Below are 18,786 nucleotides of genomic sequence, written 5' to 3' on the forward strand. Positions count from 1 at the left end.
TTTGTCCTTGCCTCCCGCTCTGGGAGGACTCCCAGCAGCAGGAGGGCAGACTTGTGTCTCGGTGGCAGCATCCATCTTGTGGAGCTGAGGCCATGTCTGACTTTAACCGGGGTTACAGGTTACCAACATGTCGTGTCCCTCTAGAAGGGTGGAATGCTAACCCCGTCGCCAGAATTGGCGAGGGGTTAGTATTCCAATTCGTATGACACCGTACTCGACATGTTTTGATAATGTTATACCAAAGTTAGCATATGACCGCGAGGTACATAATGCACTTAAGAGTATATGGTATAGCGTTATCATGGAACAGCTATTAGGACTTGGTTCCGCAAGCTGCAAACGGGCTCAGCTCATGCCAGAGCACCATTTCACATTATTCCACGCACTCTGCCTTCAGGATTGTTAAGGCCTGCCATAGGAGTGACTGATAGGAATATATGTGTCCATTTTAGGTTTAGATATAGGAATACTATATCTAAAGCAAAGGGTGATTACACCACCTTGCCCCAGCTGTCGTGCAGCCAGTTGTGTCAGATTTGGATGGCCAGCCAGGGGTGGCATAATACATGCTGCAGCCCCTGGTAGGCCCTGGGTACACCTATGCCCTGGGTACCTAAGGTACACTGTACAGGGACTGATAAGGTGACTCAGTATCCAATTAGATATGTACATAAGGTACATAGAATCCATTTTACAGAGAGAGCAGTAGGCCTAGGGTCCTGAATAGCAGGGCCCCAGGTCAACTAAGTCAGAAAACCAGCAAAACACCAGGCAAAAAGTTGGGGGCAACCATAGTCAGGGATCTACCTTCCTACAGAAGGTGTCTTTGGTTCCGACGCTGAAGCCTTGTCCCTAATTCGCTAGAGGGAGTCCGAGACCTGCTTCGTAAAGGAAGCGGACGGCTTCATCGACCCGACAGTTGACCTGGGTCCACCCCGAGGGGAAGACCCGAGCGTAGATGACTTTGGCTTCTCCGATCGAGGCGTAGGAGCATCCTCCTTAGGGGCGCTACGATCTCGGTCCTTGGCCGCAGACGTTGACGCCGACGGTCTCGGAACGGCGGCCCGGACTACAGGCGTCGGGGTTCCAGCCTTCGGCTCGACGCCTTTGCCTGAGTTTGGATCGACGGCCTTTTTGGACTTCGGCTCGACGGCCTTGCTTGACTCCAGGTCGACGGCCTTCTTTGTTTTCGGCTCGACGACCTTGACCACTTTCGGCACCTTGACCGGGTCGACAGCTTTCTTCGGCTTCGATTGCCCCGACACCTCGGAAGACGATGGCGTCGATGGGGGAGCAGACGTCTTCGGTTTCGATGGCGCCTCGACCATTTTTGTTTTTGTCGACAGCGATGATTTCAGTTTCGGTTTCGTTTTCGACAATGGTAGCTCCGCCGAAGTGTCCGTGGCCGGGCCGGAAGGCGGGGCCGTGGATTCTGGTATAAGGTCTTGGGTAAGGCCATGTGGCGATCCCTCGACCTGAGCCTTTGTAATTGTTCGAACGGGGCATAGCTCTTCCTCTGAGCTATCTTCCACGGCCCCATAGGCCTCATCGTCGTCGCCTACCTCGTCGACGACTTCTACGTCTAGGCCTTCGACATCCGCTTCGTAGTTGTTTTCGATGTCCACCGTTGGAGGTGAAATCTGCATCTGAACCTGTTGTCCGCCTGCTTCATCGTCGAAGATGTCCGCCGGGGCCGAGCGCCGGGCCTCGAGGCGCGCCACGCGCCGAAGCCGAATCGTTTTCTTTGAACGAAACCTGGAACAGGCCATACAGCTGGCTTCGTCGTGGTCCGGCGACAGGCACTTATTGCACACTGGATGGACATCAATGTGGGGATACGTCGATCCGCACACGGGACACTTCTTGAACGGACTCCGTTCCATGCCGTCGAAAGTCTTGCTGCGTCGACTGGGCCTCGATCACCGAAGAGTCACACGACTCCCTGGATATCCGACTCGAACAGAGTTGGAACTGAACCGGGGACCGAACGCAAACAATACCGACGGATCGAAAAAGGCCTTCTGGCCTCGAAAAAGTTTATGTTTATTCCGAACTGGAGATAACGAAATTACATCCGAACCCAATGGCGGAAAAAAACAATCTGAGGATGGAGTCGATGCCCATGCGCACTGTAGTCCAGGGGAGGAGCCACCTATCTTGTGATACTTCGAAGACTCTTCCAGAACAACAATGTGCAATCATCCGGACCCAACACTAGGCGGCGATCTATGCTATAGATATGAATTCAGCAGCCCACATGCCTCGAACACATAGCACCTCGCCCAGGATGTGCATTGTTGCAGGCCCAGGAGAGTGGGGGCCTCTCCACCCAGGGGTCCAGCAACATGTCTGCTGTGTGGCAGCCTCTGCAGCCACTCAGCCCAGATGTGGATTGTAGATTCCGGTTTTGGAGGGCATCTCTAAGATGCCCTCTCGTGCATTTTACATTAAATCCCACACTGGCATCAGTGCCGGTTTAATGTGCTGAGAAGTTTAGTACCAAACTTGTCAGTCTTCAGTGAAGCCATTATGGTGCTGTGGAGTTCGTAAATGACAACCTCCCAGCACCATAAACTATTAAATGGCAACACTGCACTTACAGTGCCCAGGAATGGCCCTGGGTACTGGAGGGGCACAGGGCTCATGCACCTGTGCCCTCACATCTGGCATAGGGCACCCAGCTAGAGGGGTGACTGAAGTATGCCAGGGCAGTGGGTTCTGTGGGCATGTCACACAGGGGTGTGTGCAGTGTCGACTCTAGTTTTAGTTCTGTACGTAGGCACTCAGCCTGCAAGGGCAGTGTGTGGGTGCCAGGGTACAGGGCCCCTGAGAAGGGCACAATAAGCGCTGCAGCCCTCAGGGTCTTCTCTGGTCACCATGCCCTGGGAACCTAGGGTACCATTTACTAGGGGCTGACAGGTGGCCAGAGATGCCAATTGGGTAGCTTGTTTCAGAATAGTTTTTCTTTTTAGGGAAGGAACACTGGCCCTGGGTTCCTGATTGGCAGGGACCCAGGGCACACTTAGTCAAAGCACATCAGCAGTTCAGAAAAAGTGGGGGCATACCAAGGCAAGAAAGATGGAACTTTCTCACAGTGAGGTGCTATCTAGTTTTACCTCTGCCTACCTTTGTGGTTTCACTGCTCTGTGCACACTATACTTCACTTTGGTATAATATATACAGAGCCAGCTTCCTACATAGAGCATATGATATTTATCCTACACCTTATGTAACCAAGCTTATGCAGAGTACAAACACGGAGTGCTGTAGGTCAGTCAACCTTTAGCACAGACTATGTAGTCGTTATGTGGGCTTCACTTGCTGCACTTGTGCTTCAAAAGATATCCGGCCCATGCTTTATGCCCTACGATCTAAGCAGATGATGGACTTACTTATTGCACTGGTGCTTGAGGTGCTTCTTGTAACCCTCATCCTGGAAGATTGAGTCTGGGTTGTACTTGCGTATCCAGTCGGCCTTGTGGACATCAAAGTTATTTTGGGATTTCATCTTCTTGCCTTTGCGTCCACGAGGCACTGGGATGGAAAGACCTGGCAGGTGAACAGAATGATGAGCAACAAACCAAACAATCAGATAAACAGTCAAGAAGACATTGTAGAAGGTTAAATATACAGCAAGAAATCACATCATTTTAGCAATCTCCCCACTACGCTATAAAAATGTATCAGAAGTCTTATGCAACTGTATCAATCCGCATGTGTATTATAATAGATGCCAAAGTTGAGAGACTTGGATACTAGCAGTAAGGCTCCACAATTTGGCATATGCTTTTGGGCCTCTCAAAAATAGGAATGGATTTGAGTGGGTTAGAACAAACATCTTCCCTCCACATTCTGAAAAGTCTAGAAACTAGCACAGCATACACAGGCATTAGAAGGCTGACTGGACTGACTGGACTGAAACAAAGATAAAGCCTTTCACCTCTGGAACATACAGACTAAACTTTGTAAATCAATACAGAGAACATTGCATCTTCAAATCAGATCAAGTGAATGGAAAATAAATAATATATCACCCACATGACGGTGAAGTTAAGGCTCATTGGTACACAGATATAAATCACTTCATCTATAAAAGGAGGAAGTTAGGAGACTGGCAAACAAAAAGATGCAGAAGGTTGCTCCTCTAGGACCAATGACTAAGTTCAAATACACACAATTAACACAAAATGCTTTATATCAATGATCTGTAGAAGGTGAGTATCAATGCACATCTTTAAGTCTTACAATTACCAGTGTGGTTCTGCAGCTCCTTAGACTGCCCATTCTCAAGTGGGCTGATCAGGTCCCATATGAAGCTCTTGATGGTCTCATCCCCGCGATAGTGCAACAGACAGTAAACCAAGATAGTTCGGCAGATGATCTCCACATCTCTCTCTGACATTCGACGCTTGAAACGACCATGTGACAGGATATCTTTCCAGCGGCCCCACCTGTAGGCAGCAAAACACACCCAGAAAGATTAGAGCTGAAAGCTGCTGCCGAATGCTCAATTTTGAGGCAAAATCACCACATTATATGTTTCCATCAAACATCAAAACACATCTATCACACAGGAATAGCTATTTAGCTTTTCTAAGAAAATAGTTTATTAGTTGGATAGGTTGCATGGCCTTTTCAAAAAAGAGGTCCAAAATCTTGTTGGCTAATCACATGCTTTTCACAAATAAACATGGGATCAATCCATAGTAGCTATGGCATAGTGAGGATAAGCTTAAGGTATGAACAATTATTTATTTACGGTACAATATCAATTATAAAGTCAAAGCACAACCCAATAAACATCCCCAATTTTTAAACATCATGAAAAACTGTATGACAAAAATCATTAAAATCCAATAAGGGGACCTGGAGATCTAAATTTTGTAAAAAAAAATCTTAAAAACAGCAAGAAACAGCGTGGCGATGGGGGTGTGGCTTGCCGACAACCGAGACGGCCGCTCTGGAGTAGAGCTCCGGTCGGCCGCCGGCTAATTCCAGGTTGAAATCCGCTACATAGATCAGTCTGACCAGAATCATCGTGGTCAGAGGAGCGCCTCGAGCTGCAGATAGCCCGGAACTATCCCTGAAGCGATTTGAACATCGGACACCGGCGCCAGCACCAACTTTACTCCACAGACGCGAGACGAGGGCAGGCCCAGCGGTGAAGTCGCGCAGCCTAAGCGGCGGCTGGGACGCGCGCTGGGAGCCGGCGGACCGGGACTCTACTCAAGACTGCTGGATTACCCTGCAGTGGGAGGGCACAGTTTGGGCACGTCTGGAGGTGCTGGGAACCATTGTGCTGTGTGCCGGTCGGCCGGTGAGTTGCGTCAGCCCGGGGCGCCCTGATGAAAGCGCCTGGGCTGAGCGGACTGCACGGAGCATTGCTGCCTGGAAAGACCAGAGTACGGATGTGGACGTCCTCATCAGCCTTGCGACCCCGCTTGTTAGTGGGGATAATATGGGGACCCAAGGATCTTTAGGAGCTAGTGAGGCCAATTCTTCTGAACTGGATCTTCCCCCAATCCCTTTCTTCTCTCCAAATGAAGGCCTGTTCTCACAGGGAGTGGGGGGCTCGACTCACCAGTGGCGGAAAGTGACGCTCCTTGAACTTCCCTGCGCATTGATGCCTGGGCAACATTGACCTCGGGATGGAACCCCGCAAGTCCCACACTGAGCCGCTACACCACTACACCGGCTGCCATTTTGAAACAAGCGCGAAGTAAGGACAAGTGCCCAGCAGCTGTAAGGCGTTCTGTGGTTGTGCCCACGCTCCCCTCTGGATCTCCTTACTTTGATCGCTTTCTGCTTGAGGTGGAGGAGCGGGACACAATGGCCACATCAAGGGGCCCCAAGCCATCCACTCTCCAGAAGCTGTCTAAATATGCCAACTCCAAATCCGGAGATTTGGAGGTGACACAACTGGAGGAAGGTATGAAACGGCAGCCCACGGACAAAGGCCCGACTCTGGCGGACATAAAGGAGGTGATACAGCAGGTCCACAGCGCGCTAGAGCTCAAAATTAATACGGTCTTGTGAGAAAGTGGCTCTGTATATACTGTTCCCAAATAGGTACAGTGTGCACAGAGTCCCCAGAGGTTTGACAGAGGCTAAAGTTAGATATAACCTTACTCTCTAAAGTGGTAGCTTTGTCAAGCAGTAAGGCAGTATCAGAGGATAGTGTAAAGCATGTGTTGTACACACTCAGTCAGCAAAAGGTTTCACACACTCAAGGACTGAACTCTAGGCCAATTGTTTTGTATCAAAAGATATAGTGGTTTTATTTTTAGAATCAACAAGGTATCAAAATATACTCTCTCAGGATGAGTTACTTACGTTAAATACTTTTCAAATAGGCAATAGACTTTTGAATCCAATAGTCACAGTTGTTGCCATAGGCAACACAATTTCAAACACAACAACACATTGAGCTCAATGGGAATTCCTAAAAGAAGGCAATAGATTACTTCTAGGTTTACTTTTCTAACTGCAGGACTGGATCCTAGATTCAGTCCTGGGACAAACAGTTGAGCAAAATCGATTAAGTCACAGTAGTGATTTTTTAAGCAATATTTTAATATTTTAAAAGTTGACAGAAAAACAGCCAATGATTGCCTATGGAAGAAATTCATTTAACAGGTAAGGGGGGGTTATGGTTACTCTTTCTGACTCAGGGATGGATCCTAGATCCAGCACTGATGCACCACCTGTAAACAGTTGAAAGATTGTATTTTTGTTATACAGGCGATTTTTAACGAATAGTTGCAAGTTTGCAAAATCGATACTTTGAAACTTTTTCAGCTAAACCAGGCAATGTTATCCTATGGAAGGAAATTCAAATTGCAGGTAAAGTATGTTCTCGTTACTTTTGTAATCCAGTGCTGGACTCCTAGGATCAGCACTGGGACATCTATTTAAAACAGGTAAGTAATTACGGTTTTATAGTTGGTACGATTTTTAAAGAATATTTGTAGTTTGCAAAAATCGACATTTAGAAGACATTTCACAGAAAACAAGTCATTGGTTTCCTATGGGAGAAAATGTAGTTTGCGGGAAGTACGATTGTTATTACTTTTCAGGGTCAGTGCTGGGCACCAAGATCCAGCCCTGGGATCTCTCCTGATAACAGGTGAGTATTTTCGTTTTTTAATATTTCAGCTGATTTTAGACGAATATTTTAAAGTTTCAAAACTCCACACTTAGAAGATCAGTAAATGTTACCCTATGGAAGAAAAGTGAGTTATCGTCTTTTGGGTAAGTACTCTACTGGCAGAGTTAAAGTTCGGGCATAGACTTGGGGGTCTCCCAGGGTCAGGTAGGTACAGTTGTTACACCCTCAGCGGCACAAGGGAAGCTGGGTGCAGAGAGAGTTAGGCCGAAGGTTAGCCTATGGGAGGCAGGGGGCGTTTGGTTGGTGGCTGCTGGCAAGCAGGCCACGTGGCAGTGGGAGCTGGGCTCCTGGTCACTTGCTCAGTGCAAAGTGGGAAGTAAATTAGGACAGAGGATGAACTCCCAGGGGTACTTGGGCGGCTGGGTGCAGGATGCTTTTGAGCCGTTGGGCGCTCAATGCTAGTCAATGGGAAAGCTGAAAGTTAAACAAAGGCTGCAGGCTTGGGGACGGAGATGCTTCAGGTGCGAACACCACTTCGAGAGGTAAGTTGGGATCTTGGAGGATAGGTAGAAACCCGGGAGTTGGGCACAGGGGGCCATGCGGAGCCGGGTGCAGGGTTGTCTTGATATCGGGAAATCTTACCCTCTGCTGGTCGCGGTTGGAGGGGTCCTTTGTTGCGTCGTCAGGGTCGTCGAGGATGGTCCTTGGGCACTGGATTAGTGATCACAATCGTCAGGGGGACGTCCTTGTGGACTTTGTTCACTCAAACACAGCTCGGCGGGTGCGGAGTGTGCTGGATTCTCGGTTCCTGGCTGGCACCAGGGGTTTTGTTTGTTTGAGCAGAACCACTGTTCGTGGTAGTCCTAGTCTTGGTAGAGTGACAAGGTTGTCCGGTCCTCTGGGGTTTTTGCATTGCTGACCACTGAAGGCGCCGGGGTTTAGCAAGAGCAGGTTCGAGGGTCGACAGGTCTGTAGGGCTGGGGCAAAGTCAGTTGGTGTTGTCCTCTCCTTAGCAGCTGCACAGCAGGTCTTCTTGTTTCTTGATCTTCTTGCTTGTTTCGGTATCCGGATCTGAGGAAGGAAGGTTTAGGGTGCCCCTAACTACTAAATAGGTAGGGTAAGGGCAGGGACCAATGGGTCCCTGTCCTGGGGTAAGAACACCCTGTAGGAGAGTAGGGTCTGCAATCCTATGATCACCCAGATTTTTGCTTTTTGCTTCACTGGTTTACGACTTTCCCTGGCTGTGGGCCTGCTAATCAGACCCACAGCCTAGCTGTTCTCTCCATTCCAAATTGTACCCAGGTACTGAATTGGCACTGGGCCCTCTCAAGTCCCTGTACCCAGGGTTGAGGTGCACCCAGAAGTCTCCCAGGGGCTGCAGCATGTATTATGCCACCCCTGGGCTGACTAACTAAACAGACACAACTGGCTGCTTGACAGCTGGGGCAAGGTGGTGTAATCACCCTTTGCTTTAGATATAGTATACCCATATCTAAACCTAAAATGGGCACACAGATCTCCTATCAGTCACTCCTATGGCAGGCCTTAACAATCCTGAAGGCAGAGTGCTTGGAATCGTGTGAGATGGTGCTCTGGCATGAGCTGAGCCTGTCTGCGGCTTTCGGGATCTATCCCTTAGCCGTTTCCATGATAGCGTCAGACCATATACTTTTAAGTGCCTTATAATCCTCGTGGTTATGGTAACTTTGGTCTGACATTATCTAAACAGGTCGTGTAAGGTGTCATACGCTTTGGAATACTACCCCCTCGCCAGTTCTGGCGACGGGGGTAGCATTCCACCCCTCTAGAGGGAGAAGACATGTTGGTAGCCTGTAACCCCGGTTAAAGTTGGACATAGCCTCAGCTCCACAAAATGGATGCTGCCACCGAGACACAAGTCTGACCTCCTGCTGCTGGGAGTCCTTCCAGCGAGGAGTGCTTGGACAAAGGGTTTACTGTCAGGGGCGGTGCCAGCACCATCCCAGACAGGGTTTTGTGTATCCCAGGTAGGCAGGGCTATAGAGGAAGGTGACTGCAAGTGGCACCCCGGTGCTCACTATGCATAGGCCGGCTTGAACCAGTTCCAGGGGCACACTAGCCCCTGAGCTGGGGAAAAGCCCGCCAAAGGAGAGGGGTGTAACCACCCCCCTCCTAGTCCCACCCATAGGGCAGGACTTAGTCGCGTGCCAGCCCCCTTTCTCAGGATAAAGGTAGGAGCAGGCCCCCTTCCAAATTAGATCATCTTTGAATCCTGAACCGACTTTCTACGAAAGGAACTCAAGACTCTTCTCAAGATTTCTCCCTTGTGACTACGGAGTAGTCACCCTGCAGCAGCAGGCACCATCCAAGCATCGCGGTCTGCTGTAAGTCTCTCCTCCGGATCAAGACTGCCCAGCTCGACGAGAACCGGCTTCCCTGGCACCTCTGACCTCTACCTGCATCATCAGCCCAGCTGAGATTCGTGGGTGTGACGAGACCTCGAGGGACCGGCCATCTTCAAGACTGCACGACGCTTGCCCAGCACGACTCCCGAGTGACCCTCGACCGAGTGCTTTGGGGTTTGAGAAGCCCCAACCCTGAGCAGCTCCAGCACCGAAGTTCAGCCCCCTTGCATCCACGAGATCTGCGTGGGGCCCTTCTGCTCTTAGCTGCTCACCGCGTTGTCCAGGTCACTTGCCCGTTGGCTAGTGACCCTCCAGACGACGTCCTACATTTGTTTCACCGCTGGTCTAGCTCCTCTGGACTGGCCCTTGTCTCCTCTTGAAGGGGAACTTCCTAGGACCCTCCTGGTCCACCCCAGACGCCATTTTGTGTCACCGCGTGGGCTTGCCTTAGCCAAGGCTTGTTGCCTCCTTCACCGGGTCCAGCATCGCCAGCAGCAGACATCCGACGTGGGACAGCTCGCAGACCTCCAGCCTGGTCGACATCAGCGCCCTGGTCCGTGCAGCAGCAGAATCCAGCGTCACCTCTTCACCTGGCTGAGTGACCTCGTCCGGTGCCATCCTGGTGCCCACCTAATCACTGGCTAGTGATTCAGAACTTGGTCCCCTCTGCTTACAGGTATCCTTCTTCAGCTGATCCAGCCCTTGGATCAGCCCGGAACATCTCCACTGGTCGCCTGCCAGGTACTTCCACTTCAGGCTCCTGGTTCGTCAACGAAGAAACCCGACGACACTTGAACCCTATGCAGCCGCAGCCCCTGGGCTAGGTAAACCGAGTACCACAGTGCTCCAGCGTAGTCCAACTCTCTAAGTGTCTAGAACCACTTTCGTTTTTGACCTACCTAGTCGGGTTCGCCCGAAAACACTAACTTTGCTTTTACTAGCCTCCATAGACTTTTTCCCGCCTTACGCGTGAGAGTTCCCACTCTGCACACGACGTCCCTAGGCCTCCTGCTTGTAATCTAAAGGTTCAGTAGTCCAGTCCTAGCGATCCTAAAGCCTATGAGAATAGTTACTTACCTGCTAGTAATTCGCATTCCACTTTTGTAGTATATGGTTTTTCGTGCCCCTCGGGCATTTGTGTAAATTGTGCGACTTTAAGTATTTCTTTAAGAGTTTTGTTGTGTGCTTAGCTCCCTGTCTCATAAAGAGCCAAGGTAGTCTTGTTATAAATAAATATACTTTATTTTTCATAACAACTTGTGTGGTGTCCTTTCACTTGGTGTTCAAGGGGTAAATGTGATGGTAAAACAGCTGGCTTAACGCGCCCTCTAGAGTTTAGCCTAAAGACTGCACGTGTCCATGCTACTAGGATAGCTGGTCTATCAGGTTGACTTACAACCAAACATCAATAGTTCTGTGTAGGTGCAGAATCCCCACAACAACATACAAATCAGGGAGCGCCATCATGTTATATAGGGCGGCTTTGCCAAGTAAGGTGAGAGGAAGTGTCCTCTAATGTCGCACATCGTCCTGTAGGCGACGTAATGGGGGGCTAAGTTACACTCATAAAAGACTGCAGGATCTGTTGTGACAAATTCCTAAGTATCAAAACCCCTCAGTTACTCTTTGTGCAACTGTAGGAAGCTGGCTCTGTATATATTATACCAAAGGGAGGTATAGTGTGCACCGAGTAAAGTGGAACCCCAAAGGTAGGTGGGGGTAAAGTTAGATTGAATATGCTACTTACCAGTATGCATCTGTTCTTGGCATGTAGGGCTGCTAACATTCATATCTATTGCATAGATCGCCGCCTAGTGTTGGGTCCGGATGATTGCACATTGTTGTCCTGGAAGAGTCTTCGAAGTATCACGAGATAGGTGGCTCCTCCCCTGGACTACAGTGCGCATGGGCATCCGACTCCATCCCCAGATTGTTTTTAGCCATTGTGGCAAAGATGGAGTGCGATAGTGTAAACGATGTCCATGCTAGTGATGAAATGCATGAAGTAGTCTGCAGCTGCTACAGGCGCCGGGGAGGAGGGCGGGCGATATGAATGTTAGCAGCCCTACATGCCAAGAACAGATGCATACTGGTAAATACCATATTCAGTTCGAGGCATGTGGGCTGCTAAATTCATATCTATTGCATAGAATACATAGCAGTCCCCTCATGAACGGCGGCCGCCCGTGCCAGCTGCAGAAGTCTGAAAAAGAGTTTTGAGAACAGCCTGTCCTACAGCTGCCTGCTGTTTTGAGTGCACATCTACACAGTAATGTTTGGTAAATGTATGTGGTGTAGCCCACGTGGCTGCTCTACAAATATCCTCTAAAGGAATGTTACCTAGGAATGCCATGGAGGCCCCCAGTTTGCGTGTGGAGTGCGCCCTGGGGGGGACCGTTAAAGTGCGTTTAGCCTTCTGATAACAAATCTGAATGCATTTAACGATCCACCTGGCTATTCCAGCTTTGGAAATAGCGTTGCCTTTGTGCTGTGCGGAGAAGGCAACGAAAAGTTGCTGTGTCTTCCTAAAGGGTTGTGTTCTGTCAATATAGTACATCAATGCCCTTTTAACGTCTAGCGTGTGGAGCATTCTTTCTGCTACTGTTTCTGGGTTTGGAAAAAATGCGGGCAGTTCAATGGTTTGATTGACATGAAACTGTGACACCACCTTCGGAAGGAACTTGGGGTTAGTGCGGAGCACTACCCTGTTTGAATGCACTTGTATAAATGGCTCTTGTATTGTGAGCGCTTGTAGCTCACTAACACGCCTTAGAGATGTGATAGCAATAAGGAAAGCCACTTCTCCATGTCAAGAACTGAATCTCACATGAATGTAGAGGCTCAAAAGGTGGGCCCATCAACCTAGTGAGGACCACGTTGAGATTCCATACTGGAGTGGGTGGGGTCCTGGGAGGAATGACCCGCTTCAGCCCTTCTAGAAAAGCTTTAATGGCAGGCACCCTGAAAACAGAGAGATGCTGCCTGTTTTGAAGATAAGCCGCTATGGCGGATAAGTGTATCCTAATGGAAGCGTACGCTAGATTGCATTTGTAAAGATGTAACAAATAGCAGATGTTAGGAATGGAGGCATCCAGCGGGTCAATGTTGTGTGCTGTACAATAAATGACAAACCGCTTCCATTTTGCTGCATAGCAAGCTCTTGTAGTGGGCTTCCGTGCCTCCCTGATGATGTCCATGCATTCAGGAGGCAGGTTGAGGTAGCCAAACTCTAAGACCTCAGGAGCCAGATCGCCAGATTGAGCTGTCGCGGATCTGGGTGCTGAATGTCGCCATGGTTCTGCGTCAAGAGCCTGGGTGTGAGGTGCAGCCTTTGATGCGGTACCACAGAGAGTTCTAGAAACGTGGTGTACCATGGTTGGCGTGCCCACGTTGGAGCAACTAGGATGAGTGTCATCGAGTGTTGCTTCAGCTTTCTTGCCACCAGCGGTATCAGAGGTGCTGGGGGAAAAGCGTACGCAAATCTGCCTGACCAGTTCATCCATATCGCATTTCCCTGCGACTGTGGGTGAGGGAACCTGGCGGCAAAGTGTTGGCATTTTGCGTTTTCCCTTGTGGCAAACAGGTCTATCTCTGGATGACCCCACTGTTAAAAGTACGGGTGGAGTACTGATGGATGTATCTCCCACTCGTGCATTTGATGGCTGTACCTGCTGAGCAGATCTGCCATCTGATTGTCTGTGCCCGGGAGGTGTTCCACCATGAGGAAGACGTTCCTCTGAATGGCCCACTTCCACATGCTCTGAGCCAGGTGAGACCGCTGTGGAGAGTGCGTACCTCCCTGTTTCTGGATGTGCATCTTCTTTTGCTGCGTCGTCCATAGTCCCTGCACAGTGTAGTGGAGCACATGAGCTCCCCACCCCTGGAGAGATGCGTCCGTTGTTAGGATAATCTGTGGCACAGGCTCCTGGAACGGTCGGCCCTTGCAAAGGTTGTGTGGATTCCACCAATGCAGAGAGTTGTACGCCCGACCGGTGACCAACACTAGGTCTTTTAACTGTCCTTGAGCCTGAGTCCACTGATGCGCCAAGCATTCTTGGAGCGGACGCATATGCAACCGTGCGTGCGGGACAATGAAGATGCAGGAGGCCATCATGCCTATCAACTGCATGAACACTCTCGCTGGGAGTGAGTTTTGCGGTCTGAACCTCCGGATGAGCGACTGGATGTTGTCGATCCTCACCTGGTTTGGCTGAGCCGTAGCTGTCAGAGTATTGATCGTCGCGCCCAGATACTGCCGCACATGGGCTGGCTGGAGGTGCGACTTTGGATAGTTTAACGAAAACCCCAGACTGTGAAGGAGGTGAATTGTGTGGGACATGTCCGCGGCGCACTGCTGTTCCGACTTTGCTTGAACGAGCCAGTCGTCTAGGTAAGGATAGACATGTATGTTTTGTTCTCCTGAGGTGCGCCGCCACGGTCGCCAGACACTTCATGAACACTCTGGGGGCAGTGGTCACCCCGAAGGGCAGGACCTTGAACTGGTAATGCCTGTTTTGTATGGTGAACCTGAGGTACTTTCTGTGGGACGGGTGGAGTGGTATGTGAAAATAAGCATCCTTGAGGTCCAAGGTTGCGAGGAAGTCCCCCTGGTTTAACAATGGTAGAACCTGCTGTAGTGTTAACATGTGAAAATGTTCTGAGAGTATGTAGAGGTTGAGGGGGCGTAGGTCTAGAATGGGCCTGAGCGAGCCGTCCTTTTTTGGGATTAAGAAGTACAGGGAATAAACCCCTGTGCCTTCTTCCCCCACCGGCACGAGCTCTATAGCGCCTCTTTGCAGCATCACCAGGACTTCTTGCTGCAATAAGTGCAAGTGCTCTGCTGACATAGGACGGTGTCTTGGGGGTATGTTGGGTGGAGTGGATGTTAGCTCTAAACAGTAGCCGTATTGGATAAGTTTCCTGACCCACCTGTCTGTGGTGATGGATTTCCAGACTGGCAGGAACTGCTGGAGTCTCCCCCCGACAGGTGTTGGATGGTCGGGGGGCAGTGACAGGGAGTCACTGTTTGTTGGCAGCAGAGGAACGGGAATTATTGTTGCCTCTGCCTCTGCCCTTTGCGCTGTTTCTTCTGTAACCACCTCTATTCTGTTTTGGGTACGAGGCCTGGGCGCCTCCCTTGTTGAAATGCGACTGCTGTGCCAAGTGTCCTCTGGCAACACCCCGTGCACCTGAGCGACGAAAAGTGTTCCCTCTGTATTGCTGAGACTGAAGCGCCCCCATGGACTTAGCCGTTTCAGTATCTTTTTTTTAGCTTTTCGAGGGTGGTATCAACCTCTGGGCCAAACAGTCTGTCTGGATTGACAGGCTGGTTGAGGATAGTCGTTTGTATCTCAGGCTTGAACCCTGAGATGCGGAGCCATGCCTGACGCCTTAACATAACACTAGTGTTTATTGCTCTTGCTGCTGTATCAGCGACATCTAGCGCACATTTAATCGCAGCGTAAGAAATGAGCTTGCCCTCTTGTATTAGCATCTCAGCTCCTTCTTTAAACTAGTCTGGAAGGTGTTGTAAGAGCTGCTCTAAGGTGTCATAGTGCGCCCTATCATACCTGGCTAACAGGGCTTGAGTGTTAGAAATGCGCCATATGTTGGCTGCCTGCGCAGCCACCCTTTTGCCCCCTGCCTCCAGCACTTTAGACTCTTTGTCCGGGGGAGGAGCTTCACCCGTTGTCTGTGAATTTGCCCTCTTGCGGGCATTGGAGACCACCAAAGAGTCTAGAGGCAACTGTCCCCGAATAAGTAGGGTCACCAGGCGCCGGCCTGCATTTCTTTTCAATATGTGGGTTCACCACTCTTGCTCTGGTGGGTTCCTTGAAAATGTCTGTTGCATGCTTGAGAACCCCCTTAAGCATTGGAAGTGTCTTCACCGTTTTTTCTGATGCCGAAAAAGTATCAAATAAAAAGTCAACTTCCACTGGGTCGGCATGCATCTCTACTTTGTGGTTTGAAGCTGCCCTTTCAATTAAGGCATTAAATGCCGCAGAGTCTTCAGTGGGAGAAGTTTTAACACCATACAGATGTGGGTCACTGACCAGCTGTTGGTCCCCCTGATCACCAGAGTGTATCCATGATTCTTGCTGCTCATCAGGGTCCGTATTTTCAGGGAAGTTATACTGCTCATCTTGGTCACCCTCATCCCCATTGGAACCAGTGGGCGAAGGTGTAGGACTCCTCCCAGGCCCTTGAGGGATGGGTTCAACAAGGTCCGGCGTGTCAGGTGCAGGCCTTTTCTTTTTTAGAGGGATGACATAGGATTCTACAGGCTGTGCTGTAATTTTCCTTTTGTAGAGGGTTAATCTACCTGTGTCGGTGTCGATAAACTGCTCTGAATGTTCGTTAGGCAAGGGTGGTCGACCAAAACCTCCCGTGAGCTGAGCCACTGATTCCTCGGTCACCGTACGAGGGGCAAAAGCCTTCGGCGCCACCTTTGGCGGTAGAGTGTAGAGTATCGGCATCGAAGTCTTGTCCAGTGGAACACTTTGCCTCGGCACTGAGTGTGTTTTCTGCTCCGACGCCTTGTCCTTTATTCGTTTCAGGGAGTCCGTGACTTGCTTTGTAAACGAAGCGGATGGCTTCGTCGAGCCGACCGATGACCTCTGCCCACCCACAGGGGAAGAGCCATGCGTCGACGATATGTCTTTGTGCGGCGGATGCACCTTCGACAGCTGTGCTCCGGTCCGCCGTCCCGGCCTTAGTCGTTGACGTCGCTGACTTTGGAGCAGTGGATTTGACCTTCGGCGTAGGGGCTCCAGACTTCGGCTCGGTGCCCTTTGCTGACGCCGTTTCGACTGTCCGCGTGCCTGTTGGTGCGGCAGTCGTTGCTGAAGGAGTCTCGACAGTCTTTTTCGACTTCGGCTCGACCACCTTAGACGACACTGGCTCGACGACCTTCTTCAAGCTGGTCTCCTTGGCCCCTTTCGGTACCTTAGCCTGATCGACAGCCTTCTTTGGCTTCGAGGCCTCCGAAGACGACGGCGCTGATGCAGTCCCAGACGTCTTCAGTTTCGATGGTGTGTCGACCATCTTTGTAGTTTTCGATTCCGAAGGTTTCGATTTGTGTGATGGAGGCTCCGTAGTCGTGTCCGTAGCCGGCCAGGAGGCGGGGCCGAGGATCGAGGAGTAGGGCCGTGGGTAAGGCCGAGTGGCGATCCCGTGACTTGAGCCTTAGTAATTGTACGCACGGGGCATAGCTCTTCCTCTGAGCTATCTTCCGCGGCCCCATAAACTTCCTCGTCGTCCCCTACCTCCTCAACGGTTTCGTACAGGTCCAGGCCCTCGATGGGTTCCCCGTAGTCGGCCTCGACCTCCGCCGATGAAGGTGAGATCTGCAGGTGAAGCTCTTGCTCGTCTGCTTCGGGGTCTGTAAAGATGTCGACCGGCGCTGGTGCCGATCGCTGGGCCTCGAGGCGCGCCACGCGCCGAATCTTGAGCGTCTTCTTCGACCTGAATTTGGAACAGGCCATACAGTTGGCCTCGTTGTGGTCCGGCGACAGGCACTGGTTGCATACAGGATGCACGTCGATGTGTGGGTATTTCGAACCGCACACGGGACAGTACTTGAACGGGCTTCGTTCCATCGTAGCGTAGTCTGGGTCTTGCTGCGTCGACAGGGCCTCGATGACCGAAGAGTCACCCGACTCCACAGTTATCCGACTCGAAGAGTTGGAGTACACACGAGACCGAACGCTAACAATACCGACGAAGTAAAGAAAGCCTTGTAGCCTTCAAAAGTTGTTATCGATTCCGAACAGGAGACGCCGAAATGACATCCGAACCCAATGGCGGAAAAAAACAATCTGGGGATGGAGTCGATGCCCATGCGCACTGTAGTCCAGGGGAGGAGCCACCTATCTGGTGATACTTCGAAGACTCTTCCAGGACAACAATGTGCAATCATCCGGACCCAACACTAGGTGGCGATCTATGCAATAGATATGAATTTAGCAGCCCACATGCCTTGAACAGCACATAACTATTTTTGGTAGTGTGGTCGAGCAGTAAAGCGGTATCAGAGGACAGTGTTAAGCATTTGTTGTACACACTCAGTCAGCAAATGAATTCACACACTCAAAGACTGAACTTCAGACCAATTGTTTTAGTTATTTTAATTCCTAGAACAAAGCAAGCCTGGCACATTAAAGTGATAAATACTTTGCAGTAAATACAAAGTTGTAATACCGTTTGGATTGGTAATTGCATATGCACTTTGTTTTGACTTACAGTATTGTTTCAGAGAAATGCAATGCTTTGTAAAAACAGTACATAGACTTGAATGGGCTTTTCAGAAAAATACCAGGTACGTTACTTTTTAAATAACTTTTTTTACTCAGAGTAGTATACCTGGATACTATGTTGGGACATTACCTGCAAACAAGTAAGTACAATCATTTTTATTAATTAGCACAATTTTCAAGAATTTCTTTAGATTTTTAAACTCCACACTTAGAAACTTTTCCAAGACCAACAGTCAATGTTATACTATGAAGGAAAATAGTGTTATTGGTTGAAAGGTAAGTATTTGGCAGTGGGAGTTGAGATTCTGGGGGTAGACTCAGGGGTCCCCCAGGGTCAGTGATGAACCTGTGTTACATCCTCAGCGGCACTAGGGCGGCCGCGTGCAGAGTGTTGAGGCCCAAGTTTAACCAAAGGGGGATAGGGGGCTTCAGGTTGGTGGCTGCTGAAGAACAGGCCACTAAGCTGTGGGAGCCAAGCTCCTGGTGTTAGGCTCAGGACAAAGGGAGATCCAGTTTAATGCACAAAGTGCACCCGCGGGGGCGGCTGGGTGCAGGGTGCTGTTTTGGTGTCGGGAGCCCTGTTTTCAGAGGGGATTTTCTGTTTTGGTTTTCAGCTGCAGGCTAGGTCCAGGAAGACTTCCATGAGGAACCAACAGCTGGGCAGGTAAGTTGGACAGCACCAGGATATCGGTGCACCTCAGGTTCTGTTCTCCAGAGCGCAGGGCTGCTGGATGCATGGGTGTCTTGAGGTCGGATTTCACTTTACCGAGCCACTCACTTTTGTGGGGGGTTCTCCGTAGGGAGGCTGCAGGCGACGTTGCGGAGTCCTGGAGGGGGTCAACTCATGGTGCACTCGGACTCTGGAGAGCTGGGGGACCTCACTGGGACCGGTGGGCCACTAACTTGGACCGTAGGCGTTGGGTGCACTGGTGGTTCCAAGCGTCTGGTTTATTTGTCCTCAACAGGCTCAGAGTCTGTTTTTTTGAGTTCCTTTTGAACAGGGCTGCTGTTCATAGGAGACCAGATCTTTGTTGAAGGC

General features: G+C 50.3%; 1 protein-coding gene across 1 annotated transcript in view; it reads right to left on the minus strand.

Annotated features, from left to right (window-relative positions):
* LOC144755671 (chromodomain-helicase-DNA-binding protein 8-like) overlaps window positions 1-18,786 on the minus strand; it is a 1,307,007-nt gene that overhangs the window by 813,318 nt on the left and 474,903 nt on the right. The window contains 2 exon segments of the mRNA XM_078644841.1: window positions 3,393-3,549; window positions 4,252-4,451. Coding sequence (XP_078500967.1) covers window positions 3,393-3,549; window positions 4,252-4,451 — 357 coding nt within the window.

Source organism: Lissotriton helveticus, chromosome 5_1 (assembly GCF_964261635.1).
Source record: "Lissotriton helveticus chromosome 5_1, aLisHel1.1, whole genome shotgun sequence".
Classification (NCBI taxonomy): domain Eukaryota; kingdom Metazoa; phylum Chordata; class Amphibia; order Caudata; family Salamandridae; genus Lissotriton; species Lissotriton helveticus.